Source organism: Chionomys nivalis, chromosome 22 (assembly GCF_950005125.1).
Source record: "Chionomys nivalis chromosome 22, mChiNiv1.1, whole genome shotgun sequence".
In the NCBI taxonomy this organism is placed as follows: Eukaryota; Metazoa; Chordata; class Mammalia; order Rodentia; family Cricetidae; genus Chionomys; species Chionomys nivalis.
In genome coordinates, this window is record NC_080107.1 from 45,948,611 (window position 1) to 45,972,982 (window position 24,372).

Consider the following 24,372-nt stretch of genomic DNA (forward strand, 5'->3'; position numbering starts at 1 on the left):
CTCCCCAGGCAGAGGCAGGTGGATCTCAGTGAGTTTGAGGCCAGCTTGGTCTACAGAGTGAGTTCCAGTATAGCCAAGAAACTGTCCAATCTATACAGAGAAACCCTGTCTCGAAAAACCAAAAAAAAAAAAAAAAAAAAGGTGTTTTATTTATTATTGTGAGTGTGTATGTGTGAGCATAGGTGGATTTAGGTCCCAGGGATCGAACTCAGGTCACCAGGCTCAGTGACAGGCACCTCTATGTGCTGAGCCATCTCTCCAGCCCTAATCTAGTTCTTTCTAAATAACACTGTTCCTCCCATTTCTCTTCTGTCCTGACTCTCTACCCCCAACCCAGCCCCCCACTCACTCAGTTCTTCCTGGAGTGTGGTGGCCTGGTACGCACAGACAAGAAGCCAGCCTTGTGCAAGAGTTACCAGAAGTTGATCTCTGAGGTCTGGCACAAGAAACGGTGAGTGTCCGAGTGTGACCTTGGCTAGATGTGTGGGGCTGGACTGCTGTGCTCTCTTGACGGAGCGCTTCCTCTGGATGGTTCCATGGCACATGAGTGCTTACAGGCAGCCTGCACTGCATCGCTAAGCTTACTAGTTCTGTTGAAGAATGGAGAGACAGAGGTACAGAGCTACAGGCATTACTGTTCCCAGCCACAGAGCTGGTGACCATGGAGCGTGGGTGACAGCTGTCTTGACAGATGTCTGTGCGGAGACCCGAAGACCATCCTGCCTGTGTCAGGTGTCAGTTGGGGATAGGGTACTTGCACACAGTGTTGGGTGTTGGCCAGGCCATGGTTGTGGCTGGGTGAAGTGAACTTAAAGATGAGAAGCATGGTCTCTGGGCAAACGGAAGGTGAGGCAGTTGCTTACAGACCCTCACTAAGTTCCTCTTTACTCCTGCTTCACATCCTGACCCAAACCTCACTTGGCTTGTTCTGGGCCTCTCGACTTTCTCACCCTTTCCTGAAGGCCCTCCTGTCAGCCACTTGCCAGCCTCCCTTACCAAGCATGGCTGACTCTCCTTCTTCCTCTAGCCCTCCTCCCGGCAGCTGCAAAGGTTTATAGCATGCCTGCCCTGTTCCTTTTCTCTCAAACTGCACCAAAATAGTCCTCAAGCTTCCAAAAGCAAGCAAACGAAAAGAACCAATAAAAATAAAGAAAAGTGAAGCGGGGGTGGGGGTGGGGGTGGGGGGGTGTTTGAACATGCTCACAGGCTCACACTAGGTGTGGAAATGGGCAGCCAGGCAGTAGTGGTACACACCTTTAATCCCAGCACTTGGGAGACAGAAGCAGGTGGAGCTCTGTGAGTTCAAGGCCAGCCTAGTCTACAGAGTGAGTTCCAGGACAACCAGGGCTACACAGAGAAACGGTCTTGGAAAAAAAGAAAAAAGAGAAAGAAAAGAAACTGCACTCCTTTAAAACGCAGAGTTAAAAAAAAAGAAAGAAAGAAAGAAAGAAAGAAAGAAAGAAAGAAAGAAAGAAAGAAAGAAACTGTACTCTTCCACAGGTCAGAGGTCAGAGCTTCTCTTGGTGTCCCTGGGTGCACTTTTGCCCTTTCTTCTCTTGTTACCATTAGGCTCCTGATGTGTCCTCTTTAGCAGGGACATATTAGTAATACTATTTCATTGTACTTTTGTGAAATTTTAGGTTTTTCAGCAATGGACATTGTGGGCTTGTCTCCTGGCCAGTGGGGCCAGTGGGGGTTGTGGGAACTGCCCCTGTGGGGTCTGATCTGCCTTGCTCTGTTGCCACACATGGTGTAGCTCAAGGCTGGCCACCTGTGCTAGCAGGTTTGGTCTCCCCACAGGCCAAGCTATGTGGTCCCCACCAGCCTGTCCCATGGGATCAAGTTGGTCAACCCGATGTTCCGAGGCTATGCCCAGCAGGTAAGCTGTCTAGCTGCTTGGAACACTGGCCCAGCCAGAGCAGACCTCATGGCAGGCAGAAAGGCCAGGCATCTATTGTCAGAACTTTTCTTACTCACGGGAACATGGTGTCTCCCAGTAACCCGCTGTCCTTTAGCTCCAATTTACAGACAAGGAAACTGAGGTTTAAGGGACCAAGTCACTCATGCCAGCCACACAGCAGATACGCAGCGGGGAGGGCACCCAGCCTCCTTGGATTTTTTTTTTTTTATTGTTTACTATTTATTTAGTGTGCATGCATGTCTGTGCATGTGTGTGTGTGCATGCAGCTGAGCGTGTGCATGTGTTGGATGACAGAGGTTGATGTTGGATGTATTTTGTGAATCACTCCTCACCTTACTATTTGGAGACAGGGTCACTTACCAGCCTGGAACTCACAGTTAGGCTAGACTTACTGAGCTGACAAACCCCAGGTCCTCCTGTCTTGCTTCCCTAGCTCTGGGATCATAGGTGCCACTGTGCCCCAATGTTTATGTGGGTATGGAGAACAGACTGGGGCCTGCAGGCTTACCCTGCAAGCACTCTACACATAGAGCCCTACTTTTTCTTTTCTGGGCAGGGGTGGGGACTTTTATTATTTTTTTCTTTTTTCTTTTTTTAAGTTTCCTGCTATGTAAGTCTGGCTGTCCTGGAACTCACTATGTAGACCAGGCTGGTCTTGAACTCACACACCTGCCCCTACCTCTTGAGTGCTGAGTGTTGGGATCAAAGATCACAGGTATGCTCTACCATGACTGGCAAGAAAAACTTTTAGCTCAGAGTGTATCTTTGAGATCTATCATACATAGCATTCTGTCCAGAAAATCACAAGTAGGCGTGGTGACAACACCCTTGGTCCCACTCAGGAAGGCAGAGGCAGGCAGATCTCTGTGAGTCTGAGGCCAGCCTGGTCTACAGAGAGAGTTCCAGGGCAGCCAAGAAAGAAAGGAAATCATGGAACCAAGAATGTGCTATGTGAGTTCTCAACCCATGCCGAACCCACATGATCTGTGGTGTGGCAGGGACTCCTGGATAACCTGCAGTCAGAGCTGGACCTAGCTGGGCCACCTCTTCTGCTGCCTGTATGTTGGTCCCTCAGATACAGTGGTGGGCACTAGAGATGCCTGCACTCTCTTGATTACCACCCAGCTCAGGCTGGGGCCCGGGGTATGTGCTCAGATTTTTGGAGTGGGTGCCAAGCTGTCTGCCTGAGAAAGTCCATGCTGCCTCTGTACTATCTGTTCTGGGAAGTGGTGACTGCAGTGGCCTGGGCTCACTGTCTACCACAAAGGGACACATTGCTCCTATGTCACAGGTGAGAAAGGCTCAGAGAAGCTACACATCCAAGGTACACAGCACACAGGGCAGGAGAGGGGTAAGGGACAAGCTGAGCCTGTCCCTTACTGCTGAGTGACCTTTATTCTGGTCAGCACTGTGCTGCCCTCAGCCAGGGTGGACACCATCCCATGTGCTGCTTGACTGCTGTGTGACATCATCTCCTCCAGCTGGGCCCAGCAGAGGCTGCTTTCCCTGCTCTTTGCACTTCCACAGATACTTCTGGTCTGAAGCCAGGCACAGCTGTAGCCTCTCTATGTGGACATAGGAGATTTTGTGCTTTCATGTAAGTTGAAAGCTTGGCAAGGGGCAGAAAACTTTTTTTTTCTTTTCTTTCTTTCTTTTTTTTTTTTTTGAGACAGGCTTTCTGTGTATCCTACAGACCAGGCTAGCCTGGAACTCACAGCGATTCACCTACCTTGCCTCTCAAGTGCCAGGATTAAAGGTGTGCACCACCACTGCCTGGCTAGAACTTTTATTTTTTTAAAAGGTGTGTGTATGGTGTGTGTGTGTGTGCATGTACAAGCACTTGTACCCGCAGAGAGGGTGGAAGATGACCTCAGGGACCATCTTTGTGAACACCGCCCACCTCCTTTGACACAGTGACTTTTACTGTGGAGCTCACGGATGATGTGGTTAAGCCTGGCTGACCAGTGAGCGCTGGGGTGGGTCTGTCTCTCCCTCCGCAGTGCCGAGACTCCAAGTGCATGCCACCACATCTGTTCTTGTTTTCAATGTCGATTTTGGTTCTTGAACTCAGGTCTTATGTCTGGCGTGTCAAGCACTGTGTTGAGTCAGCCACTCCCCTGATCTCGCAAGAGGGAGAAGTAGTGGGAAGTAGCTGAAGACTTGTTTTCATTCATGTGCTCCCCTCCTGATGGACAGAAGCCACTTGTGTGTCCCACTGACCTCTCCTGGGGTCAACTGGCTCTGGATGCCTGTGAGCCTATTTCCCGCATGTGGTCCAGGAGTAGCTCAGGCATCATCAGATTGCTGCTGGGCTCGGAGCACATGTCTTCCAGTGCCCTCAGCCCTTGAGGTCAGCTGCTGTCACCACCACCTCAGTAGGGTGTCTCTGCAAGTAGGCTATCTCCCAGCTTCCTGCAGGGCTGGATTAGGCACTAGGCCCTAAAAATGACACCATCCTTCTGGGGGAAGCAACCTGATTTGTGTCCTGCCCGTGTGAGCCAGGAGAGTGGGACTCTGCTTTCAGGGCCTCTCCTCCTGCCGCCGTGTCACACACATGGTGGTGATGTGTGGGGAGTAGGAAGATACACCGGTAGAGAAGGGATCAGCTTGGCTGCCTGGCCTGTTGGGTAGCACTGTTCAGTGAAGTATTCTTAACGTCTAGCTGGCCATGTCCTATCCTTTGACCCTTACTGGGTCCCTGACACACTGCTGACCTCTGCCCAGGGAGCAAGGAGACTTCAGTGGCTGATGTGCTGCTCATCTCTTCCCAAACTGTGTAGGAGCAGGGGCGAAGTTGGTTCTGTGGTTTACGCCCAGGACCCTGGCTCTTTGTGTGCTGTGTGACCTGGGAGGAGTCCCATAGTCTCTCTGAGCCTTGAATGGTGGGGACTGCCATGGGGGTGGGGCTAAGCCTCTTGTCTGCATAGATGCTTGCCAGGTCCTGCTAGAGGTGGCTGGCAGCCTTGTGGGCAGAAGCAGCAGTGTCCATGGTGGCCCTTGCATCCTTGAAAGCCCTAGTGACATGGCCCTGATTGCAGGACACCCAGGAGTTCCTTCGCTGCTTGATGGACCAGCTTCATGAAGAGCTCAAGGAGCCCATGGTAGCTGCTGTGACAGCACTCACTGATGCTCGGGACTCAGATTCCAGTGACACAGATGAGAGGCGTGACGGCGACCGGAGCCCATCAGAGGACGAGTTTCTGTCCTGTGACTCCAGCAGTGACAGGGGTGAGGGTGACGGGCAAGGGCGTGGTGGAGGAAGCTCAAAGGCTGAGATGGAGCTGCTGATCCCAGAAGAGGCTGGCCGAGCCATCTCTGAGAAGGAACGAATGAAGGACCGTAAGTTCTCCTGGGGCCAGCAGCGCACCAACTCGGAGCAAGTGGATGAGGATGCTGATGTGGACACGGCCATGGCCTCCCTTGACAACCAATCCAGCGAGGCTCAGCCACCATCACCAAGGTCCACCAGCCCCTGTCGGACCCCAGGTATCAGTCAACCAGATCACTGGTTGGGACACTGGGAAATCACAGCCTGTAAGCCCTGTGTCTGTTGCCTGCCTAGCTGTAGGTGGGGGGAGACTCTGCCTCTGAACCCTCCTCACAGTGCCAGGCTCACTGGGCTTTTAGAGCCACAGCCCTGCCTTGTCTGGAACCTCAGCTGGAAATAGACTAGATAGCTTTGTCCCAGCATGTTTGATGGTGTTGGAGCTGGATGTAGGGGGCGGAATGGGGAGGCAGGCATTATTCCTGGGGGGAGATGCCAGGTTCTCTTGCTCTGGCTCCAGAGTTGGCATGGAGGGCACTAGCTTTGCTGCCCTGGCCCAGTACTTCCTCCTTGCTGTCCCCAGAGCCAGACAACGAAGCCCACATACGCAGCTCCTCTCGCCCCTGCAGCCCTGTGCACCACCACGAGGGCCACACCAAGCTGTCCAGCAGCCCTCCTCGTGCAAGCCCTGTGAGGATGGGGCCATCGTACGTGCTCAAGAAAGGTTCGGGGGCAGTCATGAGCTCAGCTGGGGATGTCATGGTGGCCAGTGTGGGGCACTTACAACCCTGGTCCAGGCTGTGTGCTGCTCACCTGAGCCTTTAAACCCAGTAGCAGCCTTGGGATGTGAGAGGGAGCCCCATTTTCTATGATAAACAGTGGTGCTAAGGCGTCAACGGGCGACGTGTATAATCAGTTGTGATCCACGGTGAGGGCTGCACAGTGTGGCTGAGGAAGCCTCTTGTCTGTGCCTGTGCCTGCCATGCCAGGGAGACTGGCCTAGTCCTGTGCTGTGTTCCCAGCCCAGGTGCCGAGTACTGGTGGCCGGAGGCGGAAGGAGCAAAGCTACCGCAGCGTGATCTCAGACGTCTTCAATGGCTCTGTCCTCAGTCTGGTGCAGTGTCTCACCTGTGACAGGGTGGGTGCCCAGGGAAGCTGGCATTGTTTACCACGTGGGGCAGGGTGGACTCTCCCTTGGCATTCCTACCCCAGGAGCAAACTTTCTGCTTTACCTGCTGGGGCAGTAGATACTGGCAAAGGTGGGCACCAGGCGGGTCTTTATCCCATAGGTATCTACCACAGTGGAGACATTCCAGGACCTGTCGTTGCCCATCCCTGGCAAGGAAGACCTAGCCAAACTCCACTCTGCCATCTACCAGAATGCACCAGCCAAGCCAGGTGCCTGTGGGGACAGCTACTCCTCCCAGGGCTGGCTGGCCTTCATCGTGGAGTATATCCGAAGGTATGCTGGGACTTCAGCCCGGCCTGACTTTCCTGGGTCTACCAGCAATGCAGGAACAAACATCCATGGGGCCAGGGAGAGTCCATGGATCGGGAGCTGAGGCCAAAGAGGCAGATGAGTTAACTGGGTTCAGGGTCTTGGTCATTTTGGGATAGCCTTGACTAATGCTCCTTTAAGGTGGAGGGTAAGTGACAACCCGAAGAGTGGCCAAGCAGCAAGTAGAAGTGAGGCAGCATCTGGGTCCAGGTGTGACCTGAAGAGTTACAGGCAACTCCCTTAACCCCCAAGCCAGCTGGCCTGGGGGAAGGGCACATAAGCTGGCCTTGCAGAGCCTGTGGACACAAAATGTCTAGCCCTGGGCCTCTAGCCTCCAGCTGCAAGTCAGCTGCTAGTGTGGACAGCCCTCAGCCACACCCCCATACCCAGGCCTCATAGCGCCTATCACCCCTCTCTTGTCTGTCTAGGTTCGTGGTGTCCTGTACCCCCAGCTGGTTTTGGGGGCCTGTCGTCACACTGGAAGACTGCCTGGCTGCTTTCTTTGCTGCCGACGAGTTGAAGGGTGAGTGGCCTGGCTGCCAGAATGGGAGCTACAGGGAGAGGGGACTGCATAGAGCCCAAGGCTAATGGATCCATGGCCACTGTGCTTTCCAGACTGACCCTGTTAGATTCCACTGCCAGCCTACGGGAGGTGCACCTCTGTGACCCCAGCACTTCGGGGGTGGAGGCAAGAGATCAGGGTTTAGGATCATTCTGAGCTACATAGTGAGTTCAATTCCAGCCTGGGCTGCATGAGGCTTTTCCAAAGAAACACGTGAGATAGATAGATGTTCACCTGCTACCCGCCAGGGCAGGCTTAGACATCTGCATGAGGCTTTTCCAAAGAAACACATGAGATAGATGTTCACCTGCTACCCGCCAGGGCAGGCTTAGACATCTGCATGAGGCTTTTCCAAAGAAACACGTGAGATAGATAGATGTTCACCTGCTACCCGCCAGGGCAGGCTTAGACATCTGCATGAGGCTTTTCCAAAGAAACACGTGAGATAGATAGATGTTCACCTGCTACCCGCCAGGGCAGGCTTAGACATCTGCATGAGGCTTTTCCAAAGAAACACGTGAGATAGATAGATGTTCACCTGCTACCCGCCAGGGCAGGCTTAGACATCTGCATGAGGCTTTTCCAAAGAACACGTGAGATAGATAGATGTTCACCTGCTACCCGCCAGGGCAGGCTTAGACATCTGTATGAGGCTTTTCCAAAGAAACACGTGAGATAGATAGATGTTCACCTGCTACCCGCCAGGGCAGGCTTAGACATCTGCTGCTGTCACTCTTGGCCGTTGGCCTGTTGTTGTTTCTCCCAGTTGGGTGCTGGAGGGGGCGCTGCACTTGAGCTTTATGCTTCCTTGGTTGTTAATGAGGTGGAATTTTCTGTTTGTCTTTGTTTTGAGACAGGGTCTTGTATAGCCCATGCTGGCCTTGGATTCATTGTGTAGCCCAGGTTGGCCTTAAACTACTGATCCTCTCTCTAGCCTCCTCTTCTCCAGTTAAGCTTGTAGGTTGTCACCCTGTGACCAGCTTGAAAACTAAAATGTAATTTAAAATATTTACATGTAATTTAAAATATTTACCCCTTTACTTACTGTGTGTACACATACTGCCCTAGTATGAAGCAAGAAGACAGCTAGGGAATTGATTTTTGTCTTTGCAGCATGTGGGTCTTGTGATCAAACTCAGGTTGTCAGGTTTGGTAACAAGCACTTTTGCCTGCTGAGCCATGTCACTAACTTCATGATTTTTTAAAAAATTCTTTGGGTTTTTTTGTTTGTTTGGTTTTTGGTAGTTTTTTTTTTTTTTTGCTTTCTTTTCTGATTGAAAAATGCAAATAATACCAATTTTGCCACAATAACTATTCTTATTATTTTAAAAAATTTTTGAAATTAATTAATTAGCTAATTAATTAATTGAGGCAGGGTTTCTCTATATAGCTCTTGCTGCCCTGGAACTCACTCTGTAGACCAGGCTGGCCTCACACTCCTAGAGCTCTGCCTGTCTCTGTCTCCCGAGGGCTGGGATTAAAATTGTGTGCTACTACCACCCAGTGACGTTTTACATTTTTAGAAATATTTTTATTGCTCTGTGTGTGTCGTCACATGTCACACTGCACATGTGGAGGTCGTAGGATGACCTGAAGTTGGCTCTCTGTTTCACATGTAAGTCTCAGGGACGAACCCAGGTCATCCAGCTCAGCTGAGCCATCTCTCTGGTCCCGAGTCCCTTTGGTTAGCAGTGTGAAATGGGAACTCTGCCTGATGAAGGCTCGAGTCCGCCACCTGCCTGCCTTCAGTGCTGGGCTCCCTCCTCCTTGCCTCCTGCCTTTCATTTGTTTTTAGTTCTGCCCATGTGAGAAGTTCGGTGCTTCTAGGGTCAAATGAACCTCTTTTCTTTTTGGTTCTGTCTCTGGAATCCTGTCACTTCCTGCCAGTATTTTTCACCTTAAACATAATTCATATTTGCCCTTTCTGTCCCCGTTTTCTATGCCTGCTGACCTCTGGCCTTTGCTCGTCTGCGTCAGGAGACAACATGTACAGCTGTGAGCGGTGTAAGAAGTAAGTTGTGCTCTGGGGCCTGTTCCCAGCTCCCTGTTCCCTGAGTCCTCCCCAGGGTTTCCCTCAGCCCTGTGCTAACCTCCCAGATGACAAGGGTCTGCAGGGGACTGTGCCTTGGTCTCTCTGCTGACCCCCTTCCCCGCAGGACACTGACCATGGCTCTTCTGTCCCCCTCTGCAGGCTGCGGAATGGTGTGAAGTACTGTAAAGTCCTGTGCCTGCCTGAGGTGAGCAAGCCACCTCGGTCCTGTTAGCCTGGGGTCCACGTGGGTAGGTGCTTGAGTGGCCTGTGGGGCCGTGTAGAGACTGACCTGTCCTGTACAGGCACAGAAGGCCATGAAACTCGTGCAGGTGCTTTGGGGGAGAGGTGTCCTCTGCACTTCAGTTCCCTCTTCCATTTGGGGGCTTGCTGAGGCCCCAGGCGAGCAGAGACAAGGCTCAGGCTGCGGGCTGTCTGATGTTCTGGAGAGGTTCCTCAGAGTCCCCAAACCAGTGTCAGAGTTCTTGAAAAGTAAGCATGGCAGAGTCAGCTTCCTGAGGGCCCAGCCCAGCTCTCTGTCGGCCCCTCTGGCAGCTACACCATAGGCTGTCAGTCCTCGTGAGAGAAGTGGGCTGTTGACCCCCACATGGGGGTCTCTGACATGTGTGATGGACCCCATGCAAGTCCAACAGGCCTAGACCTGTGTGGGAGTCCTATCCCATGAGCTTCCCTGTCGTCTTCCCCAGTTGGCCAGGGTGACTGGCCCCTGCCCTCTCCCCTCAGATTCTGTGTGTCCACCTGAAGCGCTTCCGGCATGAGGTAATGTACTCCTTCAAAGTCAGCAGCCATGTCTCCTTCCCCCTTGAGGGACTCGACCTCCGCCCTTTCCTGGCCAAGGAGTGCACTTCTCAGGTCACCACCTATGACCTTCTCTCTGTCATTTGTCACCATGGCACAGCAGGCAGTGAGTATGCCCCGCACTCCAGCCCGGCCCTCCTCCACTGCCTGGCCCCTGGGTCCATATAACCCGTTGCTTGTCTACCAGGTGGGCACTACATCGCCTACTGTCAGAATGTGATCAATGGGCAGTGGTATGAATTCGATGACCAGTATGTCACCGAGGTCCATGAGACGGTGGTACAGAATGTGGAGGCCTACGTACTCTTCTACAGGTGGGCCTGGTGGGGAACCCCAACCAATGTGTCTGTCTGTGTCTGCAGTTTCTGCAAGTCAGCTTTCCTGTGAGAGGGTCAGGCCACTCCCCCAGCATGCCACGGGGTGCCTCTGCATACATAGCATGGCCTGGTCTGACTTGGTGTCCATGCACAACCTGAGTCCGGGTCTCTTGGCTCATACTGTACCCCTGTCTATCCCAGGAAGAGCAGTGAGGAGGCCATGCGTGAGCGGCAGCAGGTGGTGTCTCTGGCTGCCATGCGGGAGCCCAGCCTGCTCCGGTTCTATGTGTCTCGAGAATGGCTAAACAAATTCAACACCTTTGCAGAGCCGGGGCCCATCACCAACCACACCTTCCTGTGCTCGCATGGAGGTGAGTAGGCTGCCCCTGGGGGAGGTGTTGCAGTGGGGGTAGCTGGGCCCAAGCCCCAGCTCTCTCTTCTGTGCCTCCCCTCACAGGCATCCCACCCAACAAATACCACTACATCGACGACCTGGTGGTGATCCTGCCGCAGAGCGTCTGGGAGCACCTGTACGGCAGGTGAGTGCTGGGAGCTGGCTGGAGTGGGGTTGACCCCGCTGCCCCTGTTCCCTGGGCAGCGCAGCAGCAGCCCCACCTTCTGCAGGGAATCCAGTCAGCTCGTTGGGTCCGCCGTGGAAAGCCCTTGGATATTGCTTTCAGGGCTGAGGTGTGGGGGTTGGCTTAGACCTCTGACCTCTACCAAGCACAGGCTGTCTGGCATGGGGCCCAGACTGGCCACATTGAGGCAACTGCTCTAGTCTGAGGACTTGTAGGTCAGTGACACCAAGAGCAGGCAGTCCTCCCATGGCAGCCCAGTCCAGCCCTAGGCCCCAGTAGAGCTGGGTATGTAGGGTCTGCCCCGGGAAGGAGCCCCCTCCTGCCAGCTCCCAGTGGGTGGTGGGAAAGAGCCCTTGATCCTGTAAGGCTCCTAGGCTGGGACACTTATCTCCTACTGCAGCCTCACTGCACCATCTCCTACTGCAGCCTCACTGCACTTATCTCCTACTGCAGCCTCCTACTGCAGCCTCACTGCACCCATCTCCTACTGCAGCCTCACTGCACCATCTCCTACTGCAGCCTCACTGCACCCATCTCCTACTGCAGCCTCACTGCACCATCTCCTACTGCAGCCTCACTGCACTTATCTCCTACTGCAGCCTCACTGCACCATCTCCTACTGCAGCCTCACTGCACTTATCTCCTACTGCAGCCTCACTGCACCATCTCCTACTGCAGCCTCACTGCACTTATCTCCTACTGCAGCCTCACTGCACCATCTCCTACTGCAGCCTCACTGCACCATCTCCTACTGCAGCCTCACTGCACCATCTCCTACTGCAGCCTCACTGCACTTATCTCCTACTGCAGCCTCACTGCACCCATCTCCTACTGCAGCCTCACTGCACCATCTCCTACTGCAGCCTCACTGCACCATCTCCTACTGCAGCCTCACTGCACCATCTCCTACTGCAGCCTCACTGCACCATCTCCTACTGCAGCCTCACTGCACCATCTCCTACTGCAGCCTCACTGCACCCATCTCCTACTGCAGCCTCACTGCACCATCTCCTACTGCAGCCTCACTGCACCATCTCCTACTGCAGCCTCACTGCACCATCTCCTACTGCAGCCTCACTGCACCCATCTCCTACTGCAGCCTCACTGCACCATCTCCTACTGCAGCCTCACTGCACCATCTCCTACTGCAGCCTCACTGCACCATCTCCTACTGCAGCCTCACTGCACCCATCTCCTACTGCAGCCTCACTGCACCCATCTCCTACTGCAGCCTCACTGCACCATCTCCTACTGCAGCCTCACTGCACCATCTCCTACTGCAGCCTCACTGCACCATCTCCTACTGCAGCCTCACTGCACTTATCTCCTACTGCAGCCTCACTGCACCCATCTCCTACTGCAGCCTCACTGCACCATCTCCTACTGCAGCCTCACTGCACCATCTCCTACTGCAGCCTCACTGCACCCATCTCCTACTGCAGCCTCACTGCACCCATCTCCTACTGCAGCCTCACTGCACCATCTCCTACTGCAGCCTCACTGCACCATCTCCTACTGCAGCCTCACTGCACCATCTCCTACTGCAGCCTCACTGCACCATCTCCTACTGCAGCCTCACTGCACTTATCTCCTACTGCAGCCTCACTGCACCATCTCCTACTGCAGCCTCACTGCACTATCTCCTACTGCAGCCTCACTGGTAGCCCAGATGAAGCCGAGCTCTGGACACCTTTTGCGGAAAAGCAGCCCTGAGGACCCTTGCCAGCCTTTTGTGCTGGGAGTGTGCTAGAGGGCACGGGGTGAGGCGGGGAGCAGCTCCCCTGCTTGATGCTGGCTCTCTCTCCCTGCCCGAGCAGGTTCGGGGGCGGCCCTGCTGTGAACCATCTGTACGTGTGCTCCATCTGCCAGGTGGAGATCGAGGCGCTGGCCAAGCGCAGGAGGATGGAGATTGACACTTTCATCAAGGTGCATTTGGGGAACGGGGACTTGAGGACCGAAGCCATGTGCAGTGAGGCTGAGTAGGAAGTGCTCTGCCGATTGGTAGCGGGTCAGGAATGAAGAGAAGAGGCGTTGGCGTTAGAGAAATGCCAACGTGCTCTACTTGCGCCTGCCGCGGTGGCTCAGGCTGGGGTCTCTTTACAGTGGTTGAAATCCTGTGCCCACAGGAGTACTGCTGTCCCTGGGGGATGGAGCACTCCTGGCTGAGGACTGCTGGTCTCTGCACCCTCATGTGGAAGGTGCCTGAGACTCACAGAAAGTGTGAGGAGTTTGGTACCCATCAGAAGAGGGGCTGCTGGGACAGGGAGTGCTGTGGTGGGGCTGCTTCCCCTCCTCATGCTGCTTACAGGACACAGGACGAGACCGCAAGCATTTAAAGTAGTGGGGAGATGTATGTAAGGCCTCTTCCTGTAACCACAGAGAAGTGTCGGTGAGGGCCTGCAGGTGTGGCTTAGTGCCTGTGATGCCCTGGGTATCGTTTCCAGCACTACCATTAAGAGTGTTAGACAGTGACCCATGTGAGCTGACGTTGCATTTGGTAAGTGGAAAAAATAGCATCTTAGAGAAAGTGCTAAAGGCATTATCTGCCGTGACCTGCTTGGTCAGTGCGGGAACTGGCCTCTTCTTTGAAGATTTATTTATTTATTTATTTATTTATTTATTTATTTATTTATTTATTTATTTATTTATTTTGGTTTATAGAGACAGGGTTTCTCTGTAGCTTTTGGAGCCTGTCCTGGAACTAGCTCTTGTAGACCAGGCTGGCCTCAAACTCACAGAGATCCGCCTGCCTCTGCCTCCCAAGTGCTGGGATTAAAGGTGTGTGCCACCACCGCCTGGCTTGAAGATGTATTTTATGTATTTGAATGTTTTGCCTGCATATATATGTATGTACACCATGTACATGCTTGTTGCCCTCAGAGGGTATAGAAGAGCATTGGAATTGAAGTTATGGATGGTTGTGAGCTACCATGTGGGTGCTGGGAATTGAACTTGGGTCCTCTACAAGAGCAGCCTGTGCTCTTAACCCCTGATCCATCTCTCTAGCCCTTTGAATTTTCTCTTTTTTTGAACATGTCAAGGAGTCATTGATTTTCTGCGTAGGACATCTAGTGTTTGAGAGGCTCAGGGGCTGGGGTGGGACTTTGGAAAGTCATGAGGAACAGGGGACAGATTGACTGCCCTGCCTGTCTCTTCCTCCCCCTAGCTGAACAAGGCCTTCCAAGCCGAGGAGTCTCCCAGCGTCATTTACTGCATCAGCATGCACTGGTTCCGAGAGTGGGAGGCTTTCGTCAAAGGGAAGGACAGTGGTGAGTGGTGCGGGCCTTCTGTAGGGCAGCCTGGCAGGTTTGGTGCTCTATTCCAGGGATGCAAAGAGCACAGATTCCTGCAGGCCTGGCTGCCACTGCTGCTCTCCCAGCCGCTATGGCAGAGCATCCTTCCTACCCTGCCTCCTCTGCCCACTCCTGCTGACCCCTGGGAAGCCGCCCCTCCCTCCTGCAAGGCCATGTCCTTGGGATTCTATTGCCTCCTTGGTAGATAGCTCTAGACCTTTAGGAAGCTGAGGTTCTTGTTTGATCCCTTGGATTTGCAGAAATGAAGACAGCCCTGCAAGAGTAGCAGTCTTAGATCTGGGCTGCCTTCAGTCACTCAGGCTCCCAGACCAGGCTCTTGGGGGCCTGGCAGGTTGACAGAGCCCACAAGTGTCCTGCCTGCTTCTCAGAGCATGAACAGCCAGTACTAGAGAGGCTGTTGGATCTTTCCCCAGCCCCATCCTTTGCTGGCTGAAACAGTCAGGTGACTGTGGTTGGGAGCACAGTCCTGGGGTTCTTTCCATGATCTGGCTTCTGGCCTTGCCTTCCTCCAGTTCTGAGCTGGGCAGGTCTCTTCAGCTGCCGGAACCTCTGTCCTGTGTAAACAGTTCCCATTTCTCATAGTTGCTGAGGGCTAGATGGTAGTAGACCAGGAAAGAACACCAAATAGTGGCAAATACCACTGATGCCCATCACTAAAACATTGGTCTTAAACAACCCCATGCCCACCAGATGTACCCTCTTCTGGGTCCAGAGTACTAAGAGACTGGCTTGAAATCAAGAGAGAAGGCTTTGGTGCAGGAAGTGTCTCTGTTGGCCTTGGCTCTGCCCTGAGGCCAGAAAGGCCTCTGTGGGCTCTGAGTGGTAAGCCTTGCTGAAGGCCAGTACTGCCTGGAGCACGGACCTCGTGCTCTCTGTCTATTGCAGAGCCTCCCGGGCCCATTGACAACAGCAGGATTGCTCAGGTCAAAGGCAGCGGCCATGTCCAGCTAAAGCAGGGTAAGTCTCCCAGCACCCCCAGCCCAGCCAGGCTGTCCTTTGTCCTTCAGGCCACGCCACCAGGTTACCTTGAGGTCCTGTCCTTCCAGGAAGTTTTGCCAGCTGTTATCAAAATCCTGTTATCCAAATCCAGGCCCAGAGGCCATATAGGGGGTTCTAGCAGTGCTTGACCCCTGTGCAGGTCTGATAGGCCCCTCACCACACCCTGCCTCTTATGCCTCTTGCTAGCCTGGTCAGTTCTTACGTCTTCTAACCCTGGGAAACAAGACAACAGCCAGAGCCATGTCCTCTGAGCCCCTGTGGTCATTCTCTCTCCCGTCTGGGGCACCATGCCTGTCCTCATCCTCGCAGTTCCCTACCTAGAAGATGTTTCTCCTGAGGACTGTTATGCAGTGTGGCCTCTGTGTAAGCGTGCTTCTCCTGTTCCACAGGGGCTGACTATGGGCAGATTTCTGAGGAGACCTGGACCTATCTGAACAACCTGTATGGGGGTGGCCCTGAGATTGCCATCCGGCAGAGTGTGGCCCAGCTCCCAGACCCAGAGAGCTTGCATGGAGAGCAAAAGATTGAGGCTGAGACCCGGGCTGTGTGACTTGGGCCAGGTTGAGTGGCTGTGGCTGACCCTACTCCCTCCCAGACAGCCCTGCATCCCTCTGCAGACTGCATCCTGCTGAGTGCCCACTGTCCCCGAAGGCTGGTATCTGCCATCCCCAGAGGGTGTGTCTGCCCTGCAGCTGAGCTGCTGTGTGCCTGGTGCAGAGACTAAGTGCGGCTGGGCCGTCCGCCGTGAGAGATGCTGTGCCGGGAAATATATTCTCAGACTTCTGAGGACTCCGACTGTCGTCGCCATTTCCCCAGACTTGCCCTCTTGCTAGCTTGGGCCCAGCTTTTGTCCCAGGAGCTCCATGCTGCCCCTCAGCCAATGCTGTCCCCTGGGATGAGACTGGGAGTGGCTGCCATCTTTTGGGTATTTTCTGCTGGGTACTTGGTCCAGCACCTTAGGGACTCACAGAGGTAGATTTCCATGCACAGGGGACAGAATGGATGTGAGGGGCTCTGCATGACAGCCATGTTGGTTACCATAGCCTCCTGGAGGTCCAGGCTGCCCTGTGTTGGTTGTTGACTATAGATACAGGGCTCATGTGGTTGGAGTGGAGAAAGGGCAACTTTTGCTTATAGAGGACCTGCCACCTTGTCCTGCTGTGCCCACTGGCAGAAGGGTGTCATTTGCCCTGTGGAGAGGCTCCTGAACCCCTGGGGGCGGGGTAGACAGATACCTCATGCACTGGTGCAGTGTTGGTTGCTTGCTCAGCTTCCTCTGTGGCCTAGAGTGACCCTGATTCTCCTCTTCCTATACCTCCCCCAGCCTTAGTGTCTAGGGCCACCACTGGGGAGATGTGATCTGTGGCCGCTCACACAGGCACTTGCCCAGAAGTTCCTGCAAGGCCACTGCAGAGGTACTGGGACCCCCTGAGCCTTGAGAGGCTGTCCTGTTGCTAGGGTCCTTGAGAAGTCTGGACAGAACATCTAGGTATGGGGTGGTGAGGGATCCTGGGACCAAGAGGCCTCCACTCTGCAGAAGTGGGTGCCTGCAGCCCAGGCCTGGGCATTTGGTGTCCCCTAGACCTGCTTCTTCCCACTGAGGTGGCATGTGGACCCGTGGACAGCTACTGCTGGGGCTTGCCCCGTTGGCTGCCATCTTTGGAAGTCTGCTGTCAAGCCCTTGGCTCATTGCACTACTGTGATGGTTTGTGTTCAGAATGTCCCAATAAATATGCATTCCTCCCCTGCCCCTAGCTTGTCCTGTCGCGCTGAGCCGTTGGCCCCCAGTGGTGACTAACATGAGCCAGAGGCCCCGTGGAAGCTCTGAGGAGGAGGCTGGATCATTTGAAATACCAACTGTGTCTTTCCTTTCCTGGAACCTGCCAACCACAGGGGCCCAGCAGGGATGTGTCTAGTGGCCAGCGTATCCCTGCAAACCTCAGCAGTAGCCTGCACAGTAGCTACAGAGGCACAGAGCCTTCCCCAGGACCTCAGGCCTCTGGACCTTAAGCGGCATGGTCGTCATCCCTGTAGCTCTGGTCCCATTTGCTTTAGTTTTCTGGGGAGGATTTGAGAGTATTGCTTTGGAAGCACTGAGCTCTGGACTTGGGAGGTGGCCCAGTGGTTGAGTGTGTTCTGGGGCCCAGATTTATTCTGTCCTGTGTGGAAGAGCAAACTGGCCACTGGCATCCCATAATACCTGAAGGTTTAGGAGTGCTCGGAGTAGAAACAAGGGCTAAAACCTTCTCAAAGCCAGGGGTAGTGATGTACTCTTCTAGTCCAGCATTTGGAAGGTAGAGGTAGGAGGATCTGGAGTTCAAGGTGAATTGGAGGCTAACCTGGGCTACAGGACTCCATCTCAGAACAAATCCACCAAACAAGGAAATGCATATAGGACTGGGAATGTATCTTACTGTTGGAAGAGTGTTTTATCTAACACACATGAAACCCTGGATTGCAGTCCCTCCACTTAATTCGGGCATGGTGGAACCTGCTTGTAATAGAAGCAGCCTATAGCAGGTAGAGGCAATAGGATCATCCTTGGCCGCATCTTGAGTTGCAAGCCAGCCTGGACTCCGCGACTCCCTGCACCGTGCCTCTTCAACCCTCTGTTTACAAGTTGCTGTGTATGTGTGTGGAGTGTTTCTAGAGATGTTTCAGACACGCTCACTTCCGAGAGCTACATACGTTTGAACCCATAGTGCACATATGGGCAGCTTCCTATGGAGGAGGAGTTCTGTCTGGAGTTAATTCAGGGGCTTGGCAACATTCATTGCTTGTACTGCAGGACGCTGAGCTAGAAATAGACCCTGGTTTGCCTCAAAACACTTGGGTAGTTCCCCTTGAAATAAACGCCTAGCTCTTCAGCGGCTCCAGTGAACCTAGATCTGGCAGGCAAGGCATCCTCGCTGAGCAGGGCAGGAAGTTCCCAGGAGCTGGTGAGCTGGGGTCAACTGGCCCTAGGGCTGAGTCTCCAAGGAGGAGCCAGGAAGGACTGACTGGTTGTGCCTCTCTGTGGGAGTGGGTAGCCATCCCTGCAGAGCAGGTGTCTGGCACCTGAGGGCACATACAGGTCCTAATCGTCTGTGGTTCTGCCCATGAACTTGCGCGAGCTGCAGCAGTAAGGATGTACCTTACACCCATTCTATTTTAAACCCAGGGCAAACATGAAACTACCCTGACTCTTGCATGGCCTAATTTTGAACTAGAAATAAAGTAGAATTTTACCGTCAGGCTTCCTGTCTCCAGGACCTTGCTTGACGGATCAAGGGGAGCAGGCACAGATGCACTGATACCCGCAGAGAGCCTGAAAAGGAGCTGGCAACCTTGAGTAAGTGTGCCAGGACCACTGTGCCAGGACCACTGTGGAGAGCTGCCGGGGGAGGTTCTACAGGACTCGCCCGGACCGTTGCAGGCTGCACCGCATCTTGGGTGCTGTCCCTTTGGGGGGCATTGTGTCCAGCAGAGCACTGCAGGACTGGAAATATCCTCCTGCCTGCCCAGGTCTAAGGACGAAGGCACACCCGAGCCTTTGTGTATGTTATTTTCTTGTAGCCCTGAGATGTCCCCAGTTGGTGTCACAAAAAGCCCACCAGACAGAGCCACAAGTGTTTCAGTCAGGGCCTAATGGATACTTGATGCAACCCGAGACACAAAGGGGCTGCTGGGTGCTGGTTGGCTACCGTCCCATATTTGGACACCAGAGGAAAGCACCACAGGGACTAGGGAGGTGAGGGTTCACCCTGAGTGATGGCAAAGCCAGAAGACGTTGAACCCCTTCAAGCTTCGGAAACCTTTGAATTGTTTGCTGAAACAGGGCTCAGCTATGTAGCTCAAGCTGGCCTGGAACTCCTGAGTGCTGGGGTTACAGCTATGCCCCACCATGCCCAGCGGCCATATTCACTGTCCAGCCACTTCCTGCTTTCTCAGGACCCACAGGGCTCGCCTTTAATAACAGCAATTGGTTTTTTAATTCACTTGTTTTGGGAGTGGTAGGGCCGGATGCTACTGTATACATGTGAAGGTCAAGAGATAACCCTCCAGAGTAGTTCTCAGCCTCCACCACGTGAGAGCCCAGAGACAGAACCCAGGTCCGGGTCACCAGGCACAGCAGCGAGGGATAGAACCCAGGTCCGGGTCACCAGGCACAGCAGCTCAGGGCTTCTGCTCTGCTGCCTCCATCTGCTCATGTCAGCCTGCTGCCAGCAGCAGTAGTTAAGAGTGTGTCTTGGGGGATTCCCTGGGGCTCTCACAGTCCTAGAATTTTACTGTGAGCAGGCATAGGCTCTGATACCAGAGGTAGTGGGGGGGCATAGATGAGGGATGCTCTCTTCCCCCATCCCCAGGCTCTTAGGCTTCCTCCCTAGTCGCAGGTTAGGGATGCTACGCCAGTTCTGCCTTCTTCCACTAGGGGTCGCCACTGCCCTCACCAACAAGGCTCCTGAGGCCAGGGTGTGGCCAGGGCAAGCTGGTTACTGGGGTGCCTGGGCCAGCCGGTATTTCCAGACTACTGGAGAAACCCAACCCAAGGGCGTGTGAGTGTCCTGATTCTGTGATTTAGGAACTTCTTTCTCTGCAAGTATCAGAGTAGGAAACACAGCCTCCCGGTTTGTAGCCATGTTGCCTGCGAGGGCCCCCCAGCCACAGAAGGTTCTGAGGAGCCAAGGAGATGCCAGGCTCCGCTGGAATCCCACAGATTCCTTTCTGATGGAACAACCAAGTCCTCAAAGAACATTCTGGAAATGACTTTCCAAAATTAGTCTTTTGCTAACGACAGTCACCTGGTTTCCTCCACCACACTGCCTCTATGGAGAATGATGGTTTAGCAACCCAGACAAGACTTGAACTGGTCCTCCTGTCTGCACCTTCTGAGTGCTTGGATGTCAGGTGTGTACCCCCACATCCAGCCACCACTTCTTGACTTGTTTAGAAGTTGTTGTTTTTTTTTTTTTCCTCCCAAAGCAGGTAGCAGCTTTCTTGGAAGCTGCTTCCATCCACTATGGAAGAGGCTTCTGCAGCTCTTCCCGATGACCCGTGGGGGAGTGTGCTGGCTGTCAGCAGGGCCATTCTGCCCATACTTGGTGTGGTGGCTAATATCTCTCAATGTGGACAGCTCCCTCCCCAAAGCACCCCTAAACATCCTTCGGGAATGGAGGCGTGTTCACACCTCCCCTGAGAAGACAGGGTGAGGTGTTCGAAACCAGCTGTGAAATCATGGCCTCCAACAATAGGCAAGCCAGTGAGAACCAGGCATGTAACACCCATCCCTTTTGAGGCGGGGTCTTCCCTTGTAGTTCTAGCTGGCCTTAAACTCACTACGTAGACCAGACTGACCTGGAACTCACGGAGATCCTCTTGCCTCTCTGCCTCCCAAGTGCTGAGATTAAGGGTGTGTGCCACCACACTGGGCCCGTTAGGTGGTCCTTTAGAGCCATCCAGGGCTGCTGACTTGGCCTGTAGCACTTCTCGCCTGGCCATTGGGAGAACAGTGGACCTTTGTGGACCATGAATGTGTCATGCTGCTCAAACTCCCACACACATTGGCATTCCTGAGGCCAGAGGTCAACTCGACGGCGGAGAAGGAGTAAGAGCAAGGTGGTGGCGGCGCACATCTTTAATCCCAACACTTGGGAGGCAGAGGCAGGCAGATCTCTGTGAGTTCCAGGACAGCCAAGGCTACACAGAGAAACCTTGTCCCCCAAAACAAATACACATCTGCCATTCTTGTGTAGAATGTGTCTCTGCGATGTGTCAGCCTTCTTAGAACTGGAAGTAACATTTATTGTTGAGTAGGTCTCTAGCCTTCCCTGAGTAGACATGATTCCTCTTGAGTTTATACAGTGACAGAGAAGAGCAGAGGCCAGCCATCAGCCCTGGGAGCTTCTGTGACTGGAGTCCCCGTCTCCCATGTGTGTGCATGTTACGCTTGAGGGCATGTTCAAGCTTGTGTGTGTGCTCACCACTTACGTGTACAGGAGATCAGATCAATAGCATTGGATGTCACCCTTTATCAATCAATCTTAATTACATTGAGACAGGTCCCTGGAACCTTGGTTGGTCTGGAACTCAATAAGTAAGACCAAGCTTGCCTTGAACTCAGAAACCCTCTGCCTCCTGAGTGCTGGGATTAATGGTGCATGCATGCCTCTGTAAATTTTGAGACAGGGTCTCATAAATTAGCTTTCCAGTTGGTGGCTGGGACCCACCTGCCTTTGCCTCCCTTTAGTGTTTGGGGTGCCGGCTCTCACTGCTGTGCCCAGTTTCTTATATGGGTGCCAGAGATTGAACTCAGGTCCTTGTGCTTGCTCAACAGGGCCTTTAGCCACCGAGGCATCTCCCCAGCCCGAGGCATCTCTTCATGCAACCAGAGAACCGGGTGACACCAGAAATTATATTTTATTTAACATTGAAAGGACTAACATTTCATTACAAGGGTGAGAGTAGCCTTCTAATGAAAGCACTTTGTTTGGTTTTAATTCTACCTCCAGAGACACAGGCCAGCCCAGGACCTGTCAGCTGGGAAGGCCTTCCCAACAGTGCCGTGCTCTCAAGCTGAGAATCAGTGCAGCTCGCCTGCATACACACACACACACACACACACACACACACACACACACGTGCGCGCGTGCGCTTTAAAAGGTGCTTGACGTCATGTACAGAATTTGGGGCCATTACTAGAGACATTCTGTGTGTTACACATACAGGATACAAAATCAAAAAGAACCACCAGGTTGCAATTTCTAGAAACTTCCTGGCAGGAACAGAAGTAGAAGTTGTTTAACTTTGTGTGAACATGTCTGCTATCACCACAGGTGTCATCAGAAGGCATTAGAGCCCCCGTGAAATATTGGGGCTGCTCTCACTGGCTGAGCCACTCAGCCTAGAGGGAGGAGCCATCACAGCTTCATATCCCGAATAAGAAAAAAAAAAACGGGCAAATGTCAAGTTCCTTTTATTTTCATCTCTAAGTCACTTGCAGGGCAGGTTCTTTTACAGTGAGTCGTTCTTGTAACAGCTCTAGCAGCTAGGGATGACAGGCAGCAGGTCCTGGAGAGAGGGGATGCTGAGCTCCCTGGGAAACCCTGCACACCACCCCCTCCCTGTCCGATTCCACAGGATTCCCACAGCAGACCAGGTAGCTCAGAGAACCGGCCAGAAGACGCTCATCTGCCATCCTCTGGACATAGGTAGTACAGGCAGTTAGGAGAGAAGGGAGACAGGCAGAGGTTTCAACAGTCACAGATCGGCCGCTTATCCCTTTTATCTTTGTGGCAAGAGCTGTTCTTAATCCAGGCAGGAGATGGGAGGCACGGCCTTCATGCATTACCAAGGTCTGCAAGCAGACCCATAAAAACCACTTAGCTTCCTCAGGGAGGGGCAGCGGTCAGCCCAACTTGGTGAAAACCCGAGGCTCTGGTGACCTGCTGAAGTTGGGTTAACTGTGTCAGAGCTGAGGCCCTGACGTCACCCTTAGGTACCAGGCTTCCATTTTGTTCACTGAGTCTTCCTCATGGGACTAAGGGCATACCTGCTACAGGGAACAGAAGCTGTGGTTCATGGAACAGCCCCACGGGGGGCCCAGAGGACAGTGTGCAGGACCCTGGGCTTGGCCTTGCTTGGGAGGAGGTTGGGGGGATGGAGAAAGCTAATCCTTGCTTGCTCTTGAAATCCAAAGCCAGGCCCTTGTCCCTGCACCCAGTCCTGGCACCCCTCCCCACCCTGGCACCCCCTTCTGCTATGAAGTTAGCAGTACTAGTCTGCAGCATGGTGTGCCAGCCCCAGTTTGCAGAGAATGTCTGAATCTATGCAAACTTTGGACAAAACCCAGGCCAGACCTGAGGACATGCCCTTTCTGTCCCTGTCTCTGTAAGACTCCCATGTCTTTGATCCTCTGACATGATGCCAAGCTACCAGCTGCCCAGAAGAGGATGCCAACTTCCTCAAGCTCATGCTAACAGGGCGTCCTTCACTGGGGCTTCCGTGCCGGGAAGGGAGAGAAGCTGTGTGGCTCTAAGGCGTGAATGACCGACCATCTTGGTTCTCGAGTGAAGATCCGTCATGTGAGAGGAATTTTACAGCCTCAAAAGCAACCTCCATCCATTCCTCAGGGCTTCCAAGATCAAATGCAGATGTGGTGGCCGCAGAGCCACCAGAGGGACCACAAGAGGCATAAGGTCTTTGGTGAGGAACATAGTAGAGTCCTCAAATGCTACTTATGGGGCTCAGCAGGTCCGCCTTACAGTATCGAGCTAGTGGGTGAGAGGTCCTTTTGTCACAGGGTGCCATGAATAGGCAGACAGCTCACAGAAGGCAGACACAAGCAAGACAACAGGGCTGGCCCACAAGCTGGGGTTTGGACTTCAGTATGGATCTTCCTGGGCCATGTTTAGAACCAGAGTGCAGGTGGGGAGGGGCCGGATGCCCTAGTCCCACCAGAGCCACTGGGATGAGGAGGAAAGGTGTCAGTGCCGAGATGTTGGAGGATGGGTGACCAGAGGGGCTGAGGCAGAAGCCTCTGGAGAGGACACATTTGCTGATGTCCCAAGAGACACATGGGAGACAGGTGGGCGCTCAGTCCACCCAGCGCACGACTGGCCCTCCTTGGCTGGATTCTGGTAGTCACCCAGGAAACCAGTGGTGACAGTTGACGAAAGGCACAGTGTGAAATGTGCAAGGCCAGGCCAGGCAATCTGCAGGTGGACTGGGAGCCCAGCAGGAGCAGGGGCACACGGGCGCAAGTCCAGTTGGAGTGAGGTGGACAATCCCTGCATGGGGCTGAGGAAGAGAAATGCCCCTGCCAGGACAATGGGCAGAGCCACGGGAGCAATGCTATGAAGAGAAGGGGAGGTGGGACACGGGAACCCAGCTTGCAGATGAGCGGGATGCCCTGCCAGCCTGGGTGACGCTGGAGACCTGTGGGGACAAGTGGGCTGGATGGTGGTGGCTCCTGGGGAGGCTCATGGGGAACTCTGGCCACGTGCACTGCCTTTAGGAACCTATAACACAAAAAGAAAGAAGAAAAGCCCCAGGTTAGAGAAAGCCTCAGGTGAGAGGCAGGCACTTTGCCACT

The 24,372-nt window shown here is 53.6% G+C and overlaps 2 protein-coding genes across 2 annotated transcripts in view; one reads left to right on the forward strand and one right to left on the reverse strand.

Moving 5' to 3' along the window:
* Positions 1-18,177, forward strand: part of Usp20 (ubiquitin specific peptidase 20) — a 31,857-nt gene extending 13,680 nt beyond the window's left edge. The window contains exons 10-26 of the mRNA XM_057754943.1: positions 338-451; positions 1,801-1,879; positions 4,960-5,407; positions 5,770-5,910; positions 6,209-6,324; positions 6,476-6,648; positions 7,113-7,207; positions 9,224-9,257; positions 9,438-9,483; positions 10,020-10,200; positions 10,282-10,408; positions 10,613-10,782; positions 10,869-10,950; positions 12,807-12,915; positions 14,156-14,258; positions 15,189-15,260; positions 15,692-18,177. Of these exons, the coding sequence (XP_057610926.1) occupies positions 338-451; positions 1,801-1,879; positions 4,960-5,407; positions 5,770-5,910; positions 6,209-6,324; positions 6,476-6,648; positions 7,113-7,207; positions 9,224-9,257; positions 9,438-9,483; positions 10,020-10,200; positions 10,282-10,408; positions 10,613-10,782; positions 10,869-10,950; positions 12,807-12,915; positions 14,156-14,258; positions 15,189-15,260; positions 15,692-15,852 (2,251 nt within the window). The 3' untranslated portion in view covers positions 15,853-18,177. The remainder of the gene's footprint in view (positions 1-337; positions 452-1,800; positions 1,880-4,959; positions 5,408-5,769; positions 5,911-6,208; positions 6,325-6,475; positions 6,649-7,112; positions 7,208-9,223; positions 9,258-9,437; positions 9,484-10,019; positions 10,201-10,281; positions 10,409-10,612; positions 10,783-10,868; positions 10,951-12,806; positions 12,916-14,155; positions 14,259-15,188; positions 15,261-15,691) is intronic.
* Positions 18,178-21,679: 3,502 nt separating this feature from the next.
* Positions 21,680-24,372, reverse strand: part of Fnbp1 (formin binding protein 1) — a 127,471-nt gene continuing 124,778 nt past the window's right edge. The window contains exon 17 of the mRNA XM_057755279.1: positions 21,680-24,298. Coding sequence (XP_057611262.1) covers positions 24,291-24,298 — 8 coding nt within the window. The 3' untranslated portion in view covers positions 21,680-24,290. The remainder of the gene's footprint in view (positions 24,299-24,372) is intronic.